Source organism: Urocampus carinirostris, chromosome 13 (assembly GCF_059441175.1).
Source record: "Urocampus carinirostris isolate Australia breed hairy pipefish chromosome 13, RoL_Ucar_1.0, whole genome shotgun sequence".
NCBI lineage: Eukaryota > Metazoa > Chordata > Actinopteri > Syngnathiformes > Syngnathidae > Urocampus > Urocampus carinirostris.
Window position 1 is genome coordinate 32,415,341 of NC_142361.1, and position 19,990 is coordinate 32,435,330.

Below are 19,990 nucleotides of genomic sequence, written 5' to 3' on the forward strand. Positions count from 1 at the left end.
CTTTGCGACTTAATATTGATCCATATATAAGGCGCACTGTATTATAAGGCGCATGGTCAGCTTTTGAAAAAAAAAAGGCTTTTAGGTGAGCCTTATAGTGCTAAATCTGTCTTTTTTTTTTTTACAGGTATGGTGGACTCTTCCATGATGCCTATTATGGGATATTTGGTGGACTTGCGGCACGTGTCGGTTTACGGAAGCGTATACGCCATCGCCGATGTGGCTTTTTGCATGGGATTCGCTTTAGGTAAGCAGGAAAGAAAACTGTGCTGTGGAGGTCTAATTAGATGAGACTGAACCAACCCAGAGGGCTCTGTTTCTATTCTGCAGCACTTTAGAAAACAGATGGACGATAGCTGGAAAGGATACATTTGCTTCTCTGTGGATGAATTACTGAGTGGGCTGTATCGCATTTTGTATGTTAATACGGTATTAGGGAATCTAATTACCGGGAATGTCCAACGGACGCTGAAACAAGCGAAACACCTTCGACAAATTTTGAATTCTGGAGATAATGTCTCTGTAATGAGGTTACACGCCGAGCTAATGTGTGAATCGGAGAGAGGGTCTGCAGAGACGATTTTTTGTTTTAAAACCAGGAAACCGTTATGTTTTCCTTTTTTAGGTCCATCGATTGGAGGATCCATTGCTGAAAGTATTGGCTTCCCCTGGTTGATGACCATAATTGGAATAGTGGACATTTTATTTGCTCCTCTTTGCCTGTTCCTCAGGAACCCTCCAGGACAAGAGGAAAAAATAGTAAGATTTATATTTCTTTGTTTTTTGCTTGTAAGTGTCTATCTATTGTTGGAATTTAAGTATCAAAATGTAGCGTTTACCAAATTGTTCGAATTAGTTATCTGACTCCATTAACCAAACACAACCTGCATTCATTCAACAATTATGCGCTCAAATGTTTATTTTTCCCAATAGAAGAGCTAAGTGTACTCCATCAGAGACGGTTGGAATGTTTGGGAAGCCTTCATCTGAAGTTCTTTAGCTTTATTTTATTGGCCCTTGTCTCCCCGCGAGATGGCGTCTCGGCTCCTCCCATGGGCGTGCCAAGCAAAGTGTTTGCGCCCAATGTTCTCACAACACAGCGCCTTGATGTCTCCTTTTCCCAAAACAGCAAATCCACGAGTCCTGTTATCAAAATTTCCTGGACCAAATATTATGCATTTCGAACAGCCTGCACTGTCATTGAACTAAAGCCCAGTCAGTGAATATCTTTATTGCATCAAACTGAGTCAATCGTATAAAATCCTTTATAGTCAAATGTATAAAATCCTTTATCATCCATCTATCTACCCTGTTCATATCCCTCGAGAGGGGTGACCGACAGCAAGAAAAACACCTACAAAAACAAGGAAAATAAAAAGGGAAAAAGTAGCAAAAAACTCACACAAAATTTTTTGGACCATGGCCAACCCAAATGCCCAAACACTCAAACAAGTTAAGCACCTCGGCACCCAAGTTGGTCATGGTTTGGTCCCTCCAGATGAAATGGGACACAAGAAAGCGGCCATGTCACCCGGGTCAGGGTGACACAACACACTCTTCTCTTCAACAGCAGGGCCCGACAGCTTTCACTGGTTTACCCCTGCCGTATCATAGAACAAACATCCCACTATCCTTTCACAACACCTCTCCACTCATTCCTATCACCAACAAGAGCTCTAGCTTCCATTATATTTAGACCTCTTTCCTGCAGAGCACTCATAACACCATCCATCCACGTCAATCGCGGCGTTCCTCTTAGTCTCCTTCCATTGACTTCTGCTCTGTAGATCCTCTTCAACATTTGCTCCTCATCCATCCTCTCCATGTGTCCAAACCATCCAAGTACTCTCTCATCCACACGCTTGCTCAGTTCCACTACTACTCCAGTTCTGTCTCTCACAATTTCATTTCTCAATCTATCCAATCTTGTCACTCCTAACATACTCCTCAAAAACATTGAATAAGTGTATTGTCATTAAAACTATTTTGAATATTTGAAAGAAGCTTCAGGTAACCATCACTGTCGAAAAGCTAACTTATTAATTATAGTAAAGAATTCCCTATTTTAACTCGCTTATATTATTTAATTGAGTAAATAAATTAGAAATGCAATATTTCGGAGTCACATACACAAAAAAACATGCTAATCAGTTTAACAATTGACATCGGATTTACCCAAATATACACGTCGAGTTTAATTAAGTAATCTGCTGTTATTTGTTATTTGTCAGGTTCGATGACAAGCTCTCAACTGCACATCTGTTAGCATTTCAGTTCTATTTCGTCTCTCCCGTTCGGGACTCAGAACCATAGTTACGATTTGATTTTAAAATGTTCATTTTAAGGGCAGCACGGCGGCGCAGTGGTTAGCGCGTGTGCGGCACAGTTCTGAGGTCATGAGATCGAACTTTCCTGTGTGGAGTTTGCATGTTCTCCCCGTGCTTGCATGGGTTTCCTCCGGGCACTCCGGTTTCCTCCCACATTCCAAAAACATGCAGGTTAGGTTAATATGCCGGTCCAAATTGTCCCTAGGAGTGAATGAGCGAGTGAGTTGTCTTTCCCTGGCTAGCCATCAGTTCATGGTGTCCCCTGCCCACTGCCCAAAGATGTCTGGGATGGGCTCCAGCCCCCCCGCGACCCTACTGAGGATAAGCGGTGCAGATGGATGTTCATTTTAAATATTTTTCGAGGTCAATCACCACCAAATGTCCCAAAAAAAAGAGCTGTCCATTTTTCTTTTAGCTTTGATCATTATCATCATCAGCTACACCGCTTATCCTCAGTAGGGTCGCGGGGGTGCTGGAGCCCATCCCAGCAATCATCGGGCAGTGGGCAGGGGACACCCTGAACTGGTTGCCAGCCAATCGCAGGGCACACGGGGACAGACAACTCACTCGCTCAGTCACACCTAGGGACAATTTAGACCGGCCAATTCACCTGAAATGCATGTCTTCGGAATGTGGGAGGAAACCGGAGTGCCCGGAGGAAACCCACGCATGGGGAGAACATACAAACTCTGCACAGGAAGTCTGGAGCTGGATTTGAACCCACGCAGGAGGTTCCCAAGACATGAACTATGCCGCACATGTGCTAACCACTGCGCCGCCGTGCTGCCCGCTTTGATCATCAACTTGTGTTTTCCTTTTCAAATAGTAGAGCCTGGTCTTAATAGCTACCAAAATATATCTCCTATCTTGGAATGAGTGGAGAGGTTTTGTGAAAGGATAGTGGGATGTTTGGACGTGTTCTATGATACGGCAGGGGTAAACCAGTGAAAGCTGTCGGGCCCTGCTGTTGAACAGAAGAGTATTAGGGGTTCAGTGTATTACCCAAGGACACTTCGACATGTAACACGGACGAGCCGGGATTCGAACTGGGATCCCTTGACGAGCGCTCTACCTCCTGAGCTACTGCCGCCCCCGAATTAAACTCTTTACTATCTGTAAAGAGAAAGTCCAGCCCAGTTTTCCTTCCAGGAATTGTGCATGACCAGTCAACTAACATTCCACTGACAAGTCCTCGTTGAATTCATTCTTCCATTTTATCAGCTTATTATTTTAGCAAGTTTTAAAAACACTTAAAAGCCTTGAAGGATTAGTTTATGATTTAAATAAGCTTTTTTTGCAGTAGCATTAAAGCTCTAACTCAGGGGTCGGGAACGCAAAGGGCCTTAAAAGCAAATTATTTTGATAGTTTTGGGGGAGAGCCTCACCATATATTCATTCATTATCTGCACCGCTTATCCTCAGTAGGGTCGCGGGGGTGCTGGAGCCCATCCCAGCCATCCTCGGGCAGTGGGCAGGGGACACCCTGAACTGGTTGCCAGCCAGTCGCAGGGCACACAGGGAGAGACAATTCGCTCGCTCATTCACACCTAGGGACAATGAATCTGACATGCATGTTTTTGGAATATGAGAGGAAACCGGAGTGCCCGGAGGAAACCCACGCAAGCACGGGGAGAACATGCAAACTCCACACAGGAGGTTTGATCTCATGACCTCAGAACTGTGCCGCACACGCGCTTACCACTGCGCCGCCGTGCTGCCCCCTCACCATATATCTTAACACAAAATTCAACAAAACCACTTAACCCGCTCTCGCATTTTGTTTTACTGTTTTGATCAATTTTATGAGATAGTAATAGTTCCAGACCCTGTCCCGTAATAACAAATATAAAACTTAAAATGTGTCTCCTGTAGTTACTTTAGAGTGGTAAGTCTCATTTTGGTCGTTGTTTCAAGGTGCAAGCAAAGTTCTCTTGCGAAAATGTGACAAAATTCTGCAAACGAGGATACCGAAGTATTTACTTTAAGAGCAGGCGGCACTGGACGAAAGACAGAAGGGATTACTCGCCCTGTGTACATAGCCACGACCATCCCTACCACTCTCCCAATCAAATTTCTCTGTACGCTTCGTTTTGAGGTGCTTACACTTTTTTTGAGGTTTTTGATCATAGTGTGTCTCAACAGTGAACATCAATGATTTAATGAGCTTCCATTAAAATAACCCTTCTACGATGTACAGCCAAAACTGTGTCCATTGATGTATACCAGGAGAAAAAAATATATTTTGTTTTTAATAATTTTCAAAACAAACGTTTGCTTTATTCCGATTTCAAAATCTACGTTCAGTTTGGAGATTTCGGAATTTCAGTTCGTTATGCAATCTGCATACTCGGCAGCCAATCAGAAGCCTGCATCGAATAACTTCGTGCCTCCGTACTTTCCTGAGCGGTATAGGGGCGTGCATTTTTATATCATTTTCCAAAGTAGACGCACAGAGAACACAAACAAATGAATAAGTGGTTAGCAATCAAGCCAAAACCTCAGCTCCAGAAGAAAGATTCAAAAGAAGCTAACAAAATTTATGACGCTACAAAATGTAAAGCATCGTGCAAAGAGGAGTTCACGTGGCTTGTAGCAGACGACGCGATGCAAACATTGCGTGAATGAAGATGAGTCAATACAGGTACATAATCATGGCAGATGGAAAACAGCGAAGAATGTTACAAGTCGATTTATAATAAACTTAATTCGAAAGTGTTGTTCTGTTATATATTCTGATTAAACATGTTAATAAGTAAATACTACTCATGCGTATTATAACTAAATATACATGTAAAGGAAGTAGATTTATTTAACGTTAGGATGATATGAATTGGGGCAGCACGGCGGCGCAGTGGTTAGCGCGTGTGCGGCACAGTTCATGTCTTGGGAACCTCCTGTGTGGGTTCAAATCCAGCTCCAGACTTCCTGTGCGGAGTTTGTATGTTCTCCCCGTGCTTGCGTGGGTTTCCTCCGGGCACTCCGATTTCCTCCCACGTTCCAAAAACATGCATTTCAGGTGAATTGGCCGGTCCAAATTGTCCATAGGTGTGAATGAGCGAGTGAGTTGTCTGTCCCCGTGTGCCCTGCGATTGGCTGGCAACCAGTTGAGGGTGTCCCCTGCCCACTGCCCGATGATTGCTGGGATGGGCTCCAGCACCCCCGCGACCCTACTGAGGATAAGCGGTGTAGCTAATGAGATGAGATGATATGAATTGAACTCAATGAAGAGGAGAAAGACATTGTGGGAGGTAGTTTAACTGAATGCATATTGGCAGTTTCATGAATTTGTGACACAAACCAATAGCAGACTGTCATGTTCTTTGTTCCTTTATCTCTTTGTTTCATTATCCTCACTGTGAAATGTGGAACTGGAGTTTCAGACACTGGTATAACGGCCATTTTGTCTTTCAGGCTATTTTAATGGACTCCAACTGTTCGATGAAAACGAGGTCCTACTCCACGCAGGGAAATTACTATCAAGGCGATAACATGGATCCCGACGACGACGAATACGACTAAGAAGCGACTGACCACGCAGGGTAACTCGAACAAGTGTTCAGAGGATCTATTTTGTTGTATAAAACTAAGGAACGCGGGCAAAAAAAACCATCACCGAGATGAGAAAATCTTGCGTTCGGTCTTCGTCGTCTTTTCAGCGCTTGTGCCAACAGAAAACCAAAGTCCATCGCAGATTCGTAAGCGCACCGCCGACAGCCTTATTTGGTATTGACTGCTTTTTTTCCAAAAGCACTTTGTAAAAAGTAGAAAAGGTGCTAGGAAAAAAACGTCGACTAAACATTCCAAAATGGCCACCGAGCTCATGTCTGTTTGATGTCATTGAAGGCCCTATTTGTTGGGTCCCGTGTTTCCGATACAGTGGCTTGTGAAACTTTCGGCCCCCTCGAACTTTTTGCCACATTTCAGACTTCGAACATAAAGATATAAAACTGTCATTTCTTGTGAAGCATCAACAATAAGTGGGACACAATCATGAAGCAGAACACACTTTATTGGCTATTTTAAACTTTTTTAACAAAAAAAAAAACGAAAAAGTGGGTGTGCAAAATGATTCAGCCCCTTTACTTTCAGTGCAGCAAACTCTGTCCAGAAGTTCACTTTGGATCTCTGAATGATTCAACGTTGATCTAAATGACTTAACGATGATAAATGGAATCCACCTGTGTGTAATCAAGTCTCTGTATAAATGCACCTGCACTGTGATGGTCTCAGAAGTCTGTTTAAAGCGCAGAGAGCACCATGAAGAACGAGGAACACACCAGGCAGGTCCGAGATACTGCTGTGGAGAAGTTTAAAGCTGGATTTGGATACAAAAGGATTTTCCAAGCTTTAAACATCCCAGGGAGCACTGTGCAAGCAATAATATTGAAATGGAAGGAGTATCAGACCACTGCAAATCCACCATGATCGGGCCGTCCCACTAAACTTTCAGCTCAACAAAGATGGTTAAAATTGATGGGAAGATGGATCGACCCAAATACAGGACCATTCTGGAAGAAAACCTGATGGAGTCCGCAAAAGACCTGAGACTGGGACGGAGATTTGTCTTGCAACAAGACAATGATCCAAAACATAAAGCCAAAGCTACAAATGGAATGGTTCACCCAAAAATATATCAAGGTGTTAGAATGGCCAAGTCAAATCCAATTGAAAATCTGTGGAAAGAACTGAAAACTGCTGTTCACAAACGCTTGCCATCCAACCTCGCGGAACATCGTGATGTTTTGCAAGGAGGAATGGGCCAAAATTTCAGTTTCTCGATGTGCAAAACTGATTGAAACATACCCCAAGCGACTTGCAGCTGTAACCGCAGCAAAAGGTGGCGCTACAAAGTATTGACTCAATGTGGCTGAGTCATTTTGCACACCCACTTTTTCGTTTTTTATTTGTTACAAAAGTTTAAAATATCCAATTAAGTGTGTCCCATTTATTGTTTATGCTTCACAATAAATTACAGTTTTATATCTTGATGTTTGAAGTCTGAAATGAGGCAAAAGCTCGCAATGTTCAAGGGGGCCAAATAGTTTTGCAAGCCACTGTACATTGAACTTGTGCTTGATGTTTTTCCCCTTTGCCTAAATTGCTTAAACTTGTGGTTGGCGGATTCAGTGCGAGTTTTCTGACCTAGTAAATGAGTCCAGTGAACGTTGAGTGGGGGTCAAACTCAACACTTGAATTTGTTACTGTTTGAAATGTGTGCGCAAAATACAGTTTATGGGAATAAAAGTCAAACAAAACAAAGAGATTAGTGTTGTCATATTTTGGGTTACTTCTGCTGCCACCTTCTGGACTACTTTGAAGATATTTTCATGAATGTGGGTATTTTGAAGTCATAAAAAAACTAAACAAGTCACTTAATCACCTCGCCTGGGGGCAAGGGCGATGCCCTATCACCCTTCTCTCAATGCTTAAAATTGCATCAACACGGCGGGGACCAATCAGCCAGAGGCTAGATGATGGGGTGTGGACAGTCCATCCCAAGAGGCATTAAAGGGGCAACCCGGAAGCCCCCCTCGTCGCCTGCACACGATTGTAATTGGCACAGACAGAGACCTGATTTATTTTCTTTTTTTCAGCCCGTGTTGTGCTAGCCTGTGGATAGTAATATTAAATAACTAGAAAATTAAAAAGAAAATACCGGTAGGTGGTTGATTCGTTAGTTAAATTAATTAATTTACTGTTGTCTTGCGTTGCCAATTGACACTTTTGCGATCCCTAAAACGTTCAAAATTCAAACTTTGCAGTGTTAGTGCGTATGACTTTAAGATACGCCTCTAAGATTCCTGTCTGCGATTGGTCAAGATCATATAAATATAGTCTGTGTCAGAACCAGAACAGGATCAGGACCCAATCACGTGTTGGTGTGGAAAAACGGGAAGCCAGAGACCGACGAGATCGATTCAAATTGCCCGAGTTGATACCGGACAGATGGGGTTGATATCACACAGAACGGGACAGAAAAGATAGATAACAAGTCAGGATATCGAAAACAAACAGGAGAAACTAGACGGGAACAAAAACTGGAGAAAATAACAAGACAAATCAAAACTAGAACTCGAAATTAAACAGGACAAAAATAAACAGGAACAATACCGGACCAGAAATATCAACAGGAAAACAGGAGTCAGAACCCACGTCTTGTGGGGCAGGAGTTCGTTTGACGGGCCGACAAAGGAAGCAAGAGAGCTTAATATAGACAGAAAGCCAATCTCTCAACGAGCCGCAGCTGGCGCCACACGGGCAGGGCCAATTGGGCACCATGGCAACCGTGACACACACGGGTGCGGCCAATTGGGCGCCATGGCAACCATGCCAGTCCGCTATTGGTTTGTGTCACAGATTCATGAAAATGCCGACATGCATTCGGTTAAACTACCTCCCACGATGTCTTTCTCCTCCTCATGTATTTCAAAACACATCACCCTAACGTTATATACATTTATTTCCTTTACACAGGGATCAGAATGGAGATTTTCATTTTCAGCTAAAATAGCCAGCGTCCAGGAATAAACCAGGGCGGAGACCCCCCCCCCCCCACCGCCCCCCCCCCCAAAAAAACCTGGGTTTTAGGCAATTTACTTGTCCAAAACCATGCTTATATTTATCATTTAAGTAACATTTTTAGAAGATTAAAATAATTTGCCCACATAACTGATTTTTTTGTAAATACTGCAAGATAAGTTCAAATGCAGTTCAGTCCCTGCAGCTTGTGCGACAATGCGGCCAATTTTTCTAACGGCCGCCAGGGTGCGCCAGAGCAATAAAGGAAAGAGTGAGACAGTCGGATTTTGAATTTGTTTGCAACGCAAGAGAAAAAGTGAAAAAGTCGGAATGCCTTTGGGGTTCAAAAACAGCGGAAATCCGCGGATCCGCGGAAAATTCTGATCCCTGTTTACATGTATATTTCAGTATAATACGCATGAGTAGTATTTATTAAATACTTTCTTATGCATTAGCTAATTACCCTAGGTTTTTATTATATAGCAATTTCACTTTACAATCGCCAACACAGAACTTATTAATGTTGTATCCCGGGGGTTTACTGTATCTGACTATATTGTAGAAATCTGAACAGATTTGTTAGTTGGGTGTCTAAAAATGTTAACGAATTGATAAAGGGTAAAAATAACACACACAAAAATCGAGAGTTACTCTGACAAGATAATGTAGGAGCGAACGCAACAATCAACCTGTCCATCTTACCACTGCTCCTTCATTACTTTACAGATGCTTATACAATACACTCCCACCATGCTTTGCAGATTAGAACAGAAAATAATTTCGGAAATATAATCAGACATGAGAGTATGTATACACAACCCCCAAAAAATTTGGGGTGAAAAAATATCTCCATTTGAGGCTTTATGTATTATGTAAACAAAATATTAAAAAGTATCAACTCCAAAACTAGTACAAACTAAAATTCAAAAGCCTCCTTAAGCTCTCCCATCCCTTGCTATAACAGAAAAACAATCCTTAAACATACAAGTCGGAATCTTTCTAACAAGTTAGTGAAGGCTGCAGGGTTGGGTTACTTTAACTGGATTACTTTCAATGACTTTTGGATGACTCCAATACCCAATATGCTAATAAAAGACAAAAGAAACTAAATATGAATACAATGATGACTCACAGCACGTGGTAAGGTTTCTCTCCTGGCTTTGATCTCCTTGATCTCCGGCAAAACTAACATAAAATGTAGGGTTGGGTAGGGTTACTTTAACTGGATTACTTTCAATGACTTTTGGATTACTCCAATACCAAATATGCTAATAAAAGACAAAAGAAACTAAATATAAATACAATTATGACTCGCAGCACGTGGTAAGGTTTCTCTCCTGGCTTTGATCTCCTTGATCTCCGGCAAAACTAACATAAAATGTAGGGTTGGGTAGGGTTACTTTAACTGGATTACTCCAATACCAAATATGCTAATAAAAGACAAAATAAACTAAATATGAATAAAATGATGACTCACAGCACGTGGTAAGCTTTCTCTCCTGGCTTTGATCTCTTTGATCTCTGGCAAAACTAACATAAAATGCAGGGTTGGGTAGGGTTACTTTAACTGGATTACTTTCAATGACTTTTGGATTACTGCAATACCAAATATGCTAATAAAAGACAAAAGAAAGTAAATATGAATAAAATGATGATTCACAACACGTGGTAAGCTTTCTCTCCTGGCTTTGATCCCTCTGATCTCCGGCAAAACTAACATAAAATGCAGGGCTGGGTAGGGTTACTTTAACTGGATTACTTTCAATGACTTTTGGATGACTCCAATACCAAATATGCTCATAAAAGTAAATATGAATAAAATGATGACTCACAAGACGTGGTAAGCTTTCTCTCCTGGCTTTGATCTCTTTGATCTCCGGCAAAACGAACATAAAATGCGACAGAAACAAAATGAAAATAAATCCAAACAGCTTGCCAACATCATTTTTGCCGTTCCATGTGTTCCGTTACTCCCCAAGACTGCACAAAATTGAGTCATTTTATTCATATTTACTTTCTTTAGTCTTTTATTAAGATATTTGGAATTGGAGTCATCCAAATGTAATTGAAAGTAATCAAGTTAAAGTAAGCCTACCCAACCCTGGTAGGCTGAATGAGTATTTCAGTGTGATAGCAGGTGACTATCTGGTATATTTTTCCTATCGGGGAGAAAACTGTGAGGTTGCATTACCAGTCCGATAACCGTCAGCTCGATAATTATCACGTACCCCTGCTTAATTAGTTAGTTAATTAGTGTCAGCATGCAAAATTATCTTTTTAATGTAGTAAGTAGAAGCGATACTCGGTCTCCTATCTATTACGTTGTCATGCGTGCAAGGGATGGGAGAGCTTAAGATCAGTTAATGGGCATTGCGACAAGATTCAAGAGAAGGGATTCTCCAAAGTCGTCGCCCATAAAAAGAGATCGCATTGTATTATAAGCCGTAGTGGTTTAAATGTTAAAAAAATGATTGGATTGTTGTCTGGAATTTACAGTATTTCATGATTGAATTCGAACTAGGTTGACAAAAACTACAAGGCACGGCAAATAAATTCAAGCTGGTTTATTTAGGGTGAGTACATTAAAGCTTTAGAAAACGAACCTTCTGGAAAGGTGTGCACAACGTCCCCACCGTATGAAAACAGAATCTTCTGAAAAGTCAAGCTGAGGAAAAAAATAATCGAAATTTTACTAAGAACTCAAGTTTTTAATGGAAGGCTTTGATAAGAGGTGGGAAAAGTAAAGCCCGAGGGCCACCTACAGGCTTTTTCATTCGGCCTGCAAAAAAATGTAATATGAAATATATAAATAGGTCAAGAAAATACTACCACCAAAAAAATATTTTGTCCCCAGTGTCCCTTCTGTTTGCCCCCATTAAGAACTACAGTTTTCATAAAACATCATTGTGTACTGAGCTCAAGGCTAACATTCAGATAGCTTTTCTTTTCTACTATCTAATAATAATAATAATAATTTCCTTTGTATTGTCATTCTTTGTAACAATGTACACAGAACGAAATGTCGATACACCTGACCCGTTGTAGCGAGCCGATGCAGCCGCTGCCAACAGAGGGCGCCGCCATTTTTACCAATGTTATAAGTCTTAGGTATGACTCGGCCGAGGCGCGAACCAGCGACCTCCCAGTCTCAAAGCGGGCGCCCTACCATCTAGGCTACTACAGTGACTTGCTCAATTATTTGGCCCCCTTGGACTTTGTAACCTTTTGCCACATTTCGGACTTGGAACCAATGTTCCCTCTAAGCGCACTGCCCGCACATTCTCAGCGCACAAGAAAATCTAGCCAGCGCAGTTTTTCAAGAACCGGCTTCTTCGGCTCGGCTCACTAAAAGGAACCGGCTCTTTCGGGTCCTAAACGGCTCTTCAGGTTGTTTTTGCTTCTTTCATCCCTATACGACCAAATATTATGTAAGATTATGCACAAAATGACTTAAAGGAAGGGGGAATAGAACAAAAAAGAAAAAAAATACCAAAATGAAAAAGGAGAGAAAAGATGAGAAAAAAAAGAAACAAAAGGAAGAGAAAAAAGAAGGAAAAAAAAGCCAGAAAAATGGAAAAGAAAGAAACAACGGAAAAAAAGGAAACGGAGAACAAAAAGAAAAAAGTCAACACAATGAGATTTTTTAAAAGGAATTTAAAAAAAGGAAAAGCAGGGAAAAAGAAGAAAAAGTTTGTGTTGCATTCAAATTATACGAAGTCAATCTTGTTGCCAACATTGTACTTCCACTAAAAAATGTGATTAAATACAGTTATGTATCGTGCAACCGACTAAATAATCCCCCAAAAAGTTAGTATTATGCGACAAAAGATACCAGGAAAAAAAAAGAAATGGAAATCTTGTGAAAGAATTGTAAGAACAAACGATGTTTGTAGGCCGTACAACCTTTGCAATCGTACATGAGTCAATTCATTCAAAAGTGAAACTTTTTTTTGCATTGCCGGAAACTCTGCAAAATGTAAGTTGGTGTCAAGTTTTGGACATGTTTGATAATGAATTATCTTGCCACACTTAGGATTACGGTTGCTCACTGTTGTTTCAAGCGTTGCTCACCGACTTTGTGTGAATGCTCAGACCCGTAAGGAAAATTAGAGGGAACATAAAGATATAAAACAGTAATTTCATGTGAAGCATCAACAATAAGTCGGACACAATCATGAAGTGGAACACACTTTATTGGATATTTTAATCTTTTTTAACAAATAGAAAACGAAAAAGTGGGTGTGCAAAAGGATTCGGCCCCTTTACTTTCAGTGCAACAAACTCTGTATGATTCAATGTTGATCTAAATGACTAACGACGATAAATGGAATCCACCTGTGTGTAATCAAGTCACTGTGATAGACTCAGAGGTCTGTTTAAAGCGCAGAGAGCATCATGAAGAACGAGGAACACACCAGGCAGGTCCGAGATACTGTTGTGGAGAAGTTTAAATCTGGATTTGGATACAAAAAGATTTCCCGCGCTTTAAACATCCCGAGGAGCACTGTGCAAGCAATAATATTAAAATGGAAGTAGTATCAGACCACTGCAAATCTACCAAAATCGGGCTGTCCTTCTAAACTTTCAGCTCATACAAGGAGAAAATGAACTGTAGAGGTCTACAGCTGAGGTGGGAGAATCTCTACCATATGATCGTGTCCTATTTATTGTTGATGCTTCACAAGAAATTACCGTTTTATAGCTTTGTGTTTGAAGTCTGAAATGTGGCAAAATGTCACAAAGTTCAAGGGGGCCAAATAGTTTCGCAAACCACTGTATATTTTAATCATGTACAAATATATTTTATTGATCTAATTTTGTGCAAAAAACACTTTCTTTGCATTTTGAGTTTTTCAATGCGTATTAATTGTCGTGTCCCTGCTACTTGGGACACTGGAATGCCCAAAAAGGGACTTAAAATGTTACTTTTATTTAATTTCTCGTGTATTGGCGAGTTATCCGATTTAAGACAATCAGTAGATACCGAAAAAAGAATGAAATTAATCATTTTGTCCCCCCCCCGGGACTTATTTTTCAACCCAATGTGACCCGCGACTGAAAAAGACTGACATAGATACACGAATCACAGGGGGACGAAATACAAAATGAATTTTGAACATAATATTGCACAAAATCTGAATTTTCGGTTACAGCGATAGACAAATAAAATATGCAAATATACACTTAAAACATGGGAAAACAAACGCGGTTAGCAAAGCTGGAGAAACAAACGAAAAATATGAAGTTATAAGCAATAAGTTTCATAATATTTTGTAATTTGAAATCTGTCTAAAACAGAGGACTTAAAAAATGTGATTTTTAACAAATATTCAGTAACATAAATCAAGGACTTCACATATTTTGAGGGAAATTTTCTTCACTTTTTAAAAATTGTCGTTTTAATTCTTGCAGTATGATCATTTTAGGTAGCCTTGCTCTTTTGTGCTCAATTCAAAATGTATGTCAATTTCCTTGAGGAAATGGTTTTTAATTATCTAGCAAAATGTGATTGTCTGTATATTATTAAGTCAACAGAAAGGAGTAATATATTGTGTAGGCAGTCGCTTTTGTTTTTAGAATATGAGTTTCGTATCCAAATCTTCCTGCTGTTTTCCATCTCAGTGGGAAGCCATTTAAAGTCTTTTCAGCTGACGACCAATCACAGTTCACCTTTCTGAATAAGAGCTGTGATTGGTTATTAACTGAACTGTGACAGTTGGGTCAAAATTCCGAGATTGATTTAAAAACTGTTATTTTTTTCTTCTGAATTTACAGACGCTTCCCTACTTACGAACATTCAAGTTACGAAAAACGGTAGAACATTTTTTTCGGGATATCCAAAACTATCCGGACATTGCTGTAAGTTAGATTTTGTATTGTTTGCACATTTTTCAGAGTACAGGACATTACTGTAGTGATTCTTTCTGCCACTACCGAGGTGTGGCGCTGTGAGAGCTCACCCAGCATTCACTCAGAAGAAGAAATCCGGCTTCCTCTTCCTAGTTCTTGTGTAAACATTCTATACTGTATCTCCAGCGCGCTAAGAACTTTGACGTTTTCATTGTTTAATATCTCGTGCATCCATTTAAATATGGTTGGTGTAAAGTGTAAAGAAAAGGCGAGCCGTTTCTTTTGAAGTTCAGGTGGAATAAGAAAGCATAATGCGGTTGAAAAAAAATGGATGGATCGCTTTTTTTTCGGCCACTTTTTACCATTTAGGACGTCTTGGAGCGCATCTTCCAAAAGTAAGTTAAACGTAACTTTATTTATAGAGCATATTATTTTATGAAATGTTTATTTTATTAGTACAAAACAATACAGGTTACTTATACAAGCCTTAAACATACTTATATAAACTTTAAACATACAAAATATAGCATCGAGGCAACTTACGAACAAATTCAACTTACAAACAATCGTCCGAAACCTATTTAGTTCGTAAGTAGGGCAGCGTCTGTATATTTTACTGACACAAAATCAAGATTTGTACACTTTTTTGTGGTCAAATTCAAGCACTTTAAAAGCCATTTTCTCTAGTAACCGACATCTTAGTCTCTTCACCTGTCCTCTTGGGCACTATATGCGTAGGGTAGATGACGCTTCACATGACAACGCCACACACACCAATACCAGCTGCCGTTAGTCGCGAGGAAAGAAGAAATGCAATGCCATAACGAAGCCACCAGAGCAGACAATTTGACGCCCATTTTAAGCAGACTTGATGTTATTTTTCTTCATTTAATGCGTGTCCTTTCGAGTCAGACTTTCGGGAAACATGGCAACAACTTCAAGCATTTACAAGCACTTCACCTAAAATTCAAGCACTTGTCAAACCTTGAAAACACATTAAAATTCAAGCATTTACAGGGATTTCAGGCACCTATAGAACCCTGAAAAACGTTATATTTGGACTTCTAGGGCTCCGACAGCCATACTGTAATGGAAATCCTTTATTAGGTAGTTTTTCCGGATTTTAACCAAAATGTAGTCGTTATTAAACAGTGTATGAAGGTTTTCTTCCTTTTTTTTATGGTCTAGGCCAGATCAACGACCTGCAATTATTGACCTACTTCCCGGTGCAGTTCAACTCAACTTGACAAAGATTGAAACGAGCGGCTTAGTCAAGCAGCTCAGAAAATAAAAACAAGCAGTTCCATCTTCCAGCATTATGCTTTTACTGGTTCTCGACTCACACGCCAGTTCTTTTTTTCAGCTTGTGGTTACGCAATGTCGAGTTTGTCGTTTTATTTTGGTGCATTTCGTATTGACTTTGGCGATAATCGTTTAGAAACAGCTTGAATGTGGCACTAAGTTGGTAATAGTTAAATGATGGGGAGCTTTGAGAAACAATATTCAGTGGCTCTCCAGGAGCTTTAAGAAATGTGAACTGAAATTTGTAAAAAAAAAATAATTGGGCATTTACACCGTTCATGAAGATGGATGGCGTGTCATTTTTTTTTAAAAAGTACTATTTTTGTTTATCAAGTACTAATCGATTTGCAAAATCATTCATTTGGTAGGATCACCCATCAGCTTCCTCCTCTTCTGCTCAGGGGACTAATCAGCTTTTAAGGTAAAAATAACATAGGTTTATATAAATGACAAAACAAAATCAGAGGACCAGAGCTGTGGAGTGTTTGGAAAAATCCGGTAGGGCAGCCTTTCTAAAAGCTGAAAAATTGCAATGGGTGCACCCATCAATGCAAAAAAAGCTAGAAATCAGATCAAATCAAATTCAAAAACGCATTCACATCATAAAACAAACATTGAAAGAGTTTATTTAAAAACAAACACAAAAAAACAGGACAATTTGATCTATAAATAGAATTAAAACATGTCTAATTGATATGGCCTACGGGAGGTTTGGCTGAGGTGATGCAACTACAAAGCAAACCCAAAAATCGATGCAAACGTTTTGCGTTTAAAAGTGCTTCAAACAAAAAAAGGAAGAAATCTTGAATGCAGTTATGGTGGCCTCCATGTGATCTGCTGAAATCAATCTTTCAAATAAAATCAGTACTGCACAAAAATTAGCGCTGTGAGAAAGCAGGTCAAGTTTTACGAAGCCTTTTTTGAATCCTGGGAAAAACAAAGAGGCAACACTACGTTGTTCCAGTTCCCTTTGAAACCTAAAACGTGAACACGGTGCAAAATAAAAGCGGGTGCAACCACAAATCACTAGGAGGACAAATTTTGTTCACGTATTTGGTGAGATGTGATAAAATATCATGGACGGCACATACCTCTTTTAAAGAGTGACGAACCCCCTGCGGTCCCGCACCCCACCCCATACAAAACCCCCAAACAAATGTTTCGTCTTCTGCTTCGCAGTCCCTTTTAGTGAAGAGCCTCCACGCAGATCTGTTCCTCTGTGATGTCATCTAGCAAATGTAAGTCCACCGGGCTGCACGTGTCGCTGTCGTAGACCTCGGCCCCCATCAGGGCTTCGTCCTCCAACCCTTCCCCTTTGCCCTTGAAACACTGCTGCTCCGACGGGGAGGTGCTCTCCACAGACTCCAAGTCCTCGATGCCGGCTCGGTAGTGGATCATGAGCAAGGTGAGCGCCTGGAGTCTTTCGCCAGACTTGGAAAGGGCAGAACTGAGGAGTAGCTTGCGCCTGGGGTCGCTGGTCTCCCTCTCCTCCATGAGGAGAGTGTTGTTGTGCTCCAACTCTTGATCGATTTCCTGCTGCAGTTTGTCCAACATCAGCTCCAGTTTTTGCGAACGCTCGTCCGTGGGCAGACCTCGGTACAAGTCGCGGCCGATCTCCTTTACCGCGATGAAAACGCTGTCGTCCAGACCGCCTTCTTTGCGGACCAGTTTGGTGCTCCCCCCGGTGCCGGAGGGTTGCTTGGAGGGGCTTGCGCCACTGGTGTAGGTCTCGGTATCACTGCTCTCGTTGTCAGAGGTGTTGGGCGTGTGTTTGGGCGAAGGGTCCACAGTTCCGGGTACGGCGTCTGTTACCTGCTCCACCAGCCGGGTCTTTGGACCCTGGCGCAAGTTGAGCAGTCGGGAGCTAGTGTTGATAATATGGCGAGTTAAGCCAGTGGTGGCCCGGTTGATAGTGGACTTGGCTTCAGGGTCGGCTCCTCGACGTTCGTTCGCTGCGACGCATAAGGGGTTTTCAGTCAGGCATTTTTCCTGGCATTTCTTGTGGCAAACATAAGCACAGATCATACACTGCGAGGCCGCCTTTGTCCAGACTTTCTTCTTGCAGTATTCACACCAGGTGGGGTTTTGGAACTGGGTGTCCTGGAAGTTGTGGCGCACCTCGACGAGCTGCATGGCACCGTAAACCAATTCGTCGCGTGATGCGGCAGAGATATGCTCCCTCTCCCGCTCCCTTAGGTCTTCATCGTGGAAACTTCCCTCGCGTTCTCTTTCTGCCAGTCCAGGATAATCCACCTCGTCACCAGATAGGTAACAGAAATTAAGAGTAACGTCTCCATAACACAACTTCTCATTGAAACCTTTGTGCGTGCTGAGGCTGCGGAGTGCAGTGCGACTGACATTAGCTCTCGGCTCCGGCGGCCCGAGCCGAAATGTGCTCTGATATATTGCCGAAGATGTTGCCATACATTCGAGGGATACGTGCTCCAGCTGGAGACTGACGTGACCTAGGCACAACAAACTGCCCAACTTAAATGGATCTTTGCACCAAAGGGCCACGTTAAGGTACTTATGGTTGCTGTCTACCTCAAAGACAACAGAGGCCTTGGGCCAACGTGCCGTCTGGTTCCGCAACATTATTTCGGGGGATTCCCAAAAAGAATGCTCGTCTAGACTTTCTCGTGTGCTGCAAGAACTCTCAGACACTTTGTCCTTTGCCTGGTCTGCCTTGCTAGAAGTGAAGGACAAAATTGAAATATCTTCGCTGGGTTCTGCCGGTTTTGTGGACTTGCCTTCGCTTAGTTTGAGACTCGTCTTCTCACCTCCGGCTGTGTCTTCGTTGGTTCCAGTCGATGGAGCTTTTTCCGGGGATTTCTCAAAAGCATTTCCAGTGGCTGCCGTGGTAGGTACTACATGAATTATATTCGCAGTAGAGTCAGTGCTCTCGGGAGAAACGATATCTGAACTAGCAGAGGACAAGCGTATTTGAGGCCTTGGTGGCACCGGGGGACGAGACGGCGGTGGTGGAGGTGGAACTGTAGGGCGCTGCAAACCTTCTCCAGATTCATTGCCGGTCTTCAGCCGTGTAGGTTTCGGGGACTCTTTAGGAAGGGGCTTCAATGGTGATTGAAGACCTGCCAGGTTAAGTTTACGGTTGAGGATGGGTGAGATTGTTCCCAGTGGTTTTGAGGCTAAGTTAGCCACTGTTTTTTTAGGGCTTTGGTTTACCGTAAGTAAAAAGTCCTCCTTATTATCAGCGGTACCGATTGTGCCGACATTTTGGGTGGGTTTAGACTCGACGAGCAACTCTTCAAATTCGGAATCCATATCCTTACTGTCATTCATGTCAGACAATGTGCTGATGGGGGCCGGGTCTTCTTCGTAACCTCCGGGATGAGAGATAAAACCCGGTTCTTCGAGAGGCCCGAATCCTTCCTGAAGAGTTCCCAGGTTTCCGACGGAGGGCGTCTGGTGGCGGACCGGCCTCTCATACAGCACCACTACCCGTTCTCCAGCCTGCTTCAGAAGTTTGGGCACTTGAACTGACGATGTCACCTTGACACCTACATAAAAAAATGGACAAAAGATTGAATATTCGGAGAAACTGAACCATTTGATTAAATGATTCTCACCACATCAAATTGAAACATGACTTCTGCATAGACCAAAGTTGAATAATCCTTCTCTTACCCCCAATTGCAATGAGGCGATCACCTCGCTGCAAATCTGCCAAGGCTGCAGGAGAGTTAGGCGTCACTGTCTCGATGCTAACGTGGACTGCATCTCCCTCGCTGGCCGGCACATGTCTGAACGTCATTCCCACGCTGCCACATGGACCCTTAATGACCTCAGTCTGTTATGAAAAGTAAAACAAAGGATATAATTGGTATGGTAAATGGTTTGAAATCATGTGGCGCTTTCCATGTCATGTAACTGTACTTATTGTGAATTCTGGGCATGAATTATTGAAGACAAATCAGCTCTATTTGCGGGGAAAATGACTTTATTCAGAAGTTGAGGGTCCTAGTCTTTAA

At 41.8% G+C, this 19,990-nt stretch overlaps 2 protein-coding genes across 2 annotated transcripts in view; one reads left to right on the forward strand and one right to left on the reverse strand.

Annotated features, from left to right (window-relative positions):
• slc18a2 (solute carrier family 18 member 2) overlaps nucleotides 1-7,588 on the forward strand; it is a 35,099-nt gene extending 27,511 nt beyond the window's left edge. Inside the window, exons 14-16 of the mRNA XM_088351832.1 lie at nucleotides 128-247; nucleotides 626-759; nucleotides 5,739-7,588. Of these exons, the coding sequence (XP_088207958.1) occupies nucleotides 128-247; nucleotides 626-759; nucleotides 5,739-5,846 (362 nt within the window). The 3' untranslated portion in view covers nucleotides 5,847-7,588. The remainder of the gene's footprint in view (nucleotides 1-127; nucleotides 248-625; nucleotides 760-5,738) is intronic.
• A 9,013-nt stretch (nucleotides 7,589-16,601) lies between these two features.
• The window catches only part of pdzd8 (PDZ domain containing 8), a 41,171-nt gene continuing 37,782 nt past the window's right edge, over nucleotides 16,602-19,990 (reverse strand). Inside the window, exons 4-5 of the mRNA XM_088351413.1 lie at nucleotides 19,647-19,809; nucleotides 16,602-19,519 (exon numbers count right to left, since the gene is read on the reverse strand). Of these exons, the coding sequence (XP_088207539.1) occupies nucleotides 17,184-19,519; nucleotides 19,647-19,809 (2,499 nt within the window). The 3' untranslated portion in view covers nucleotides 16,602-17,183. The remainder of the gene's footprint in view (nucleotides 19,520-19,646; nucleotides 19,810-19,990) is intronic.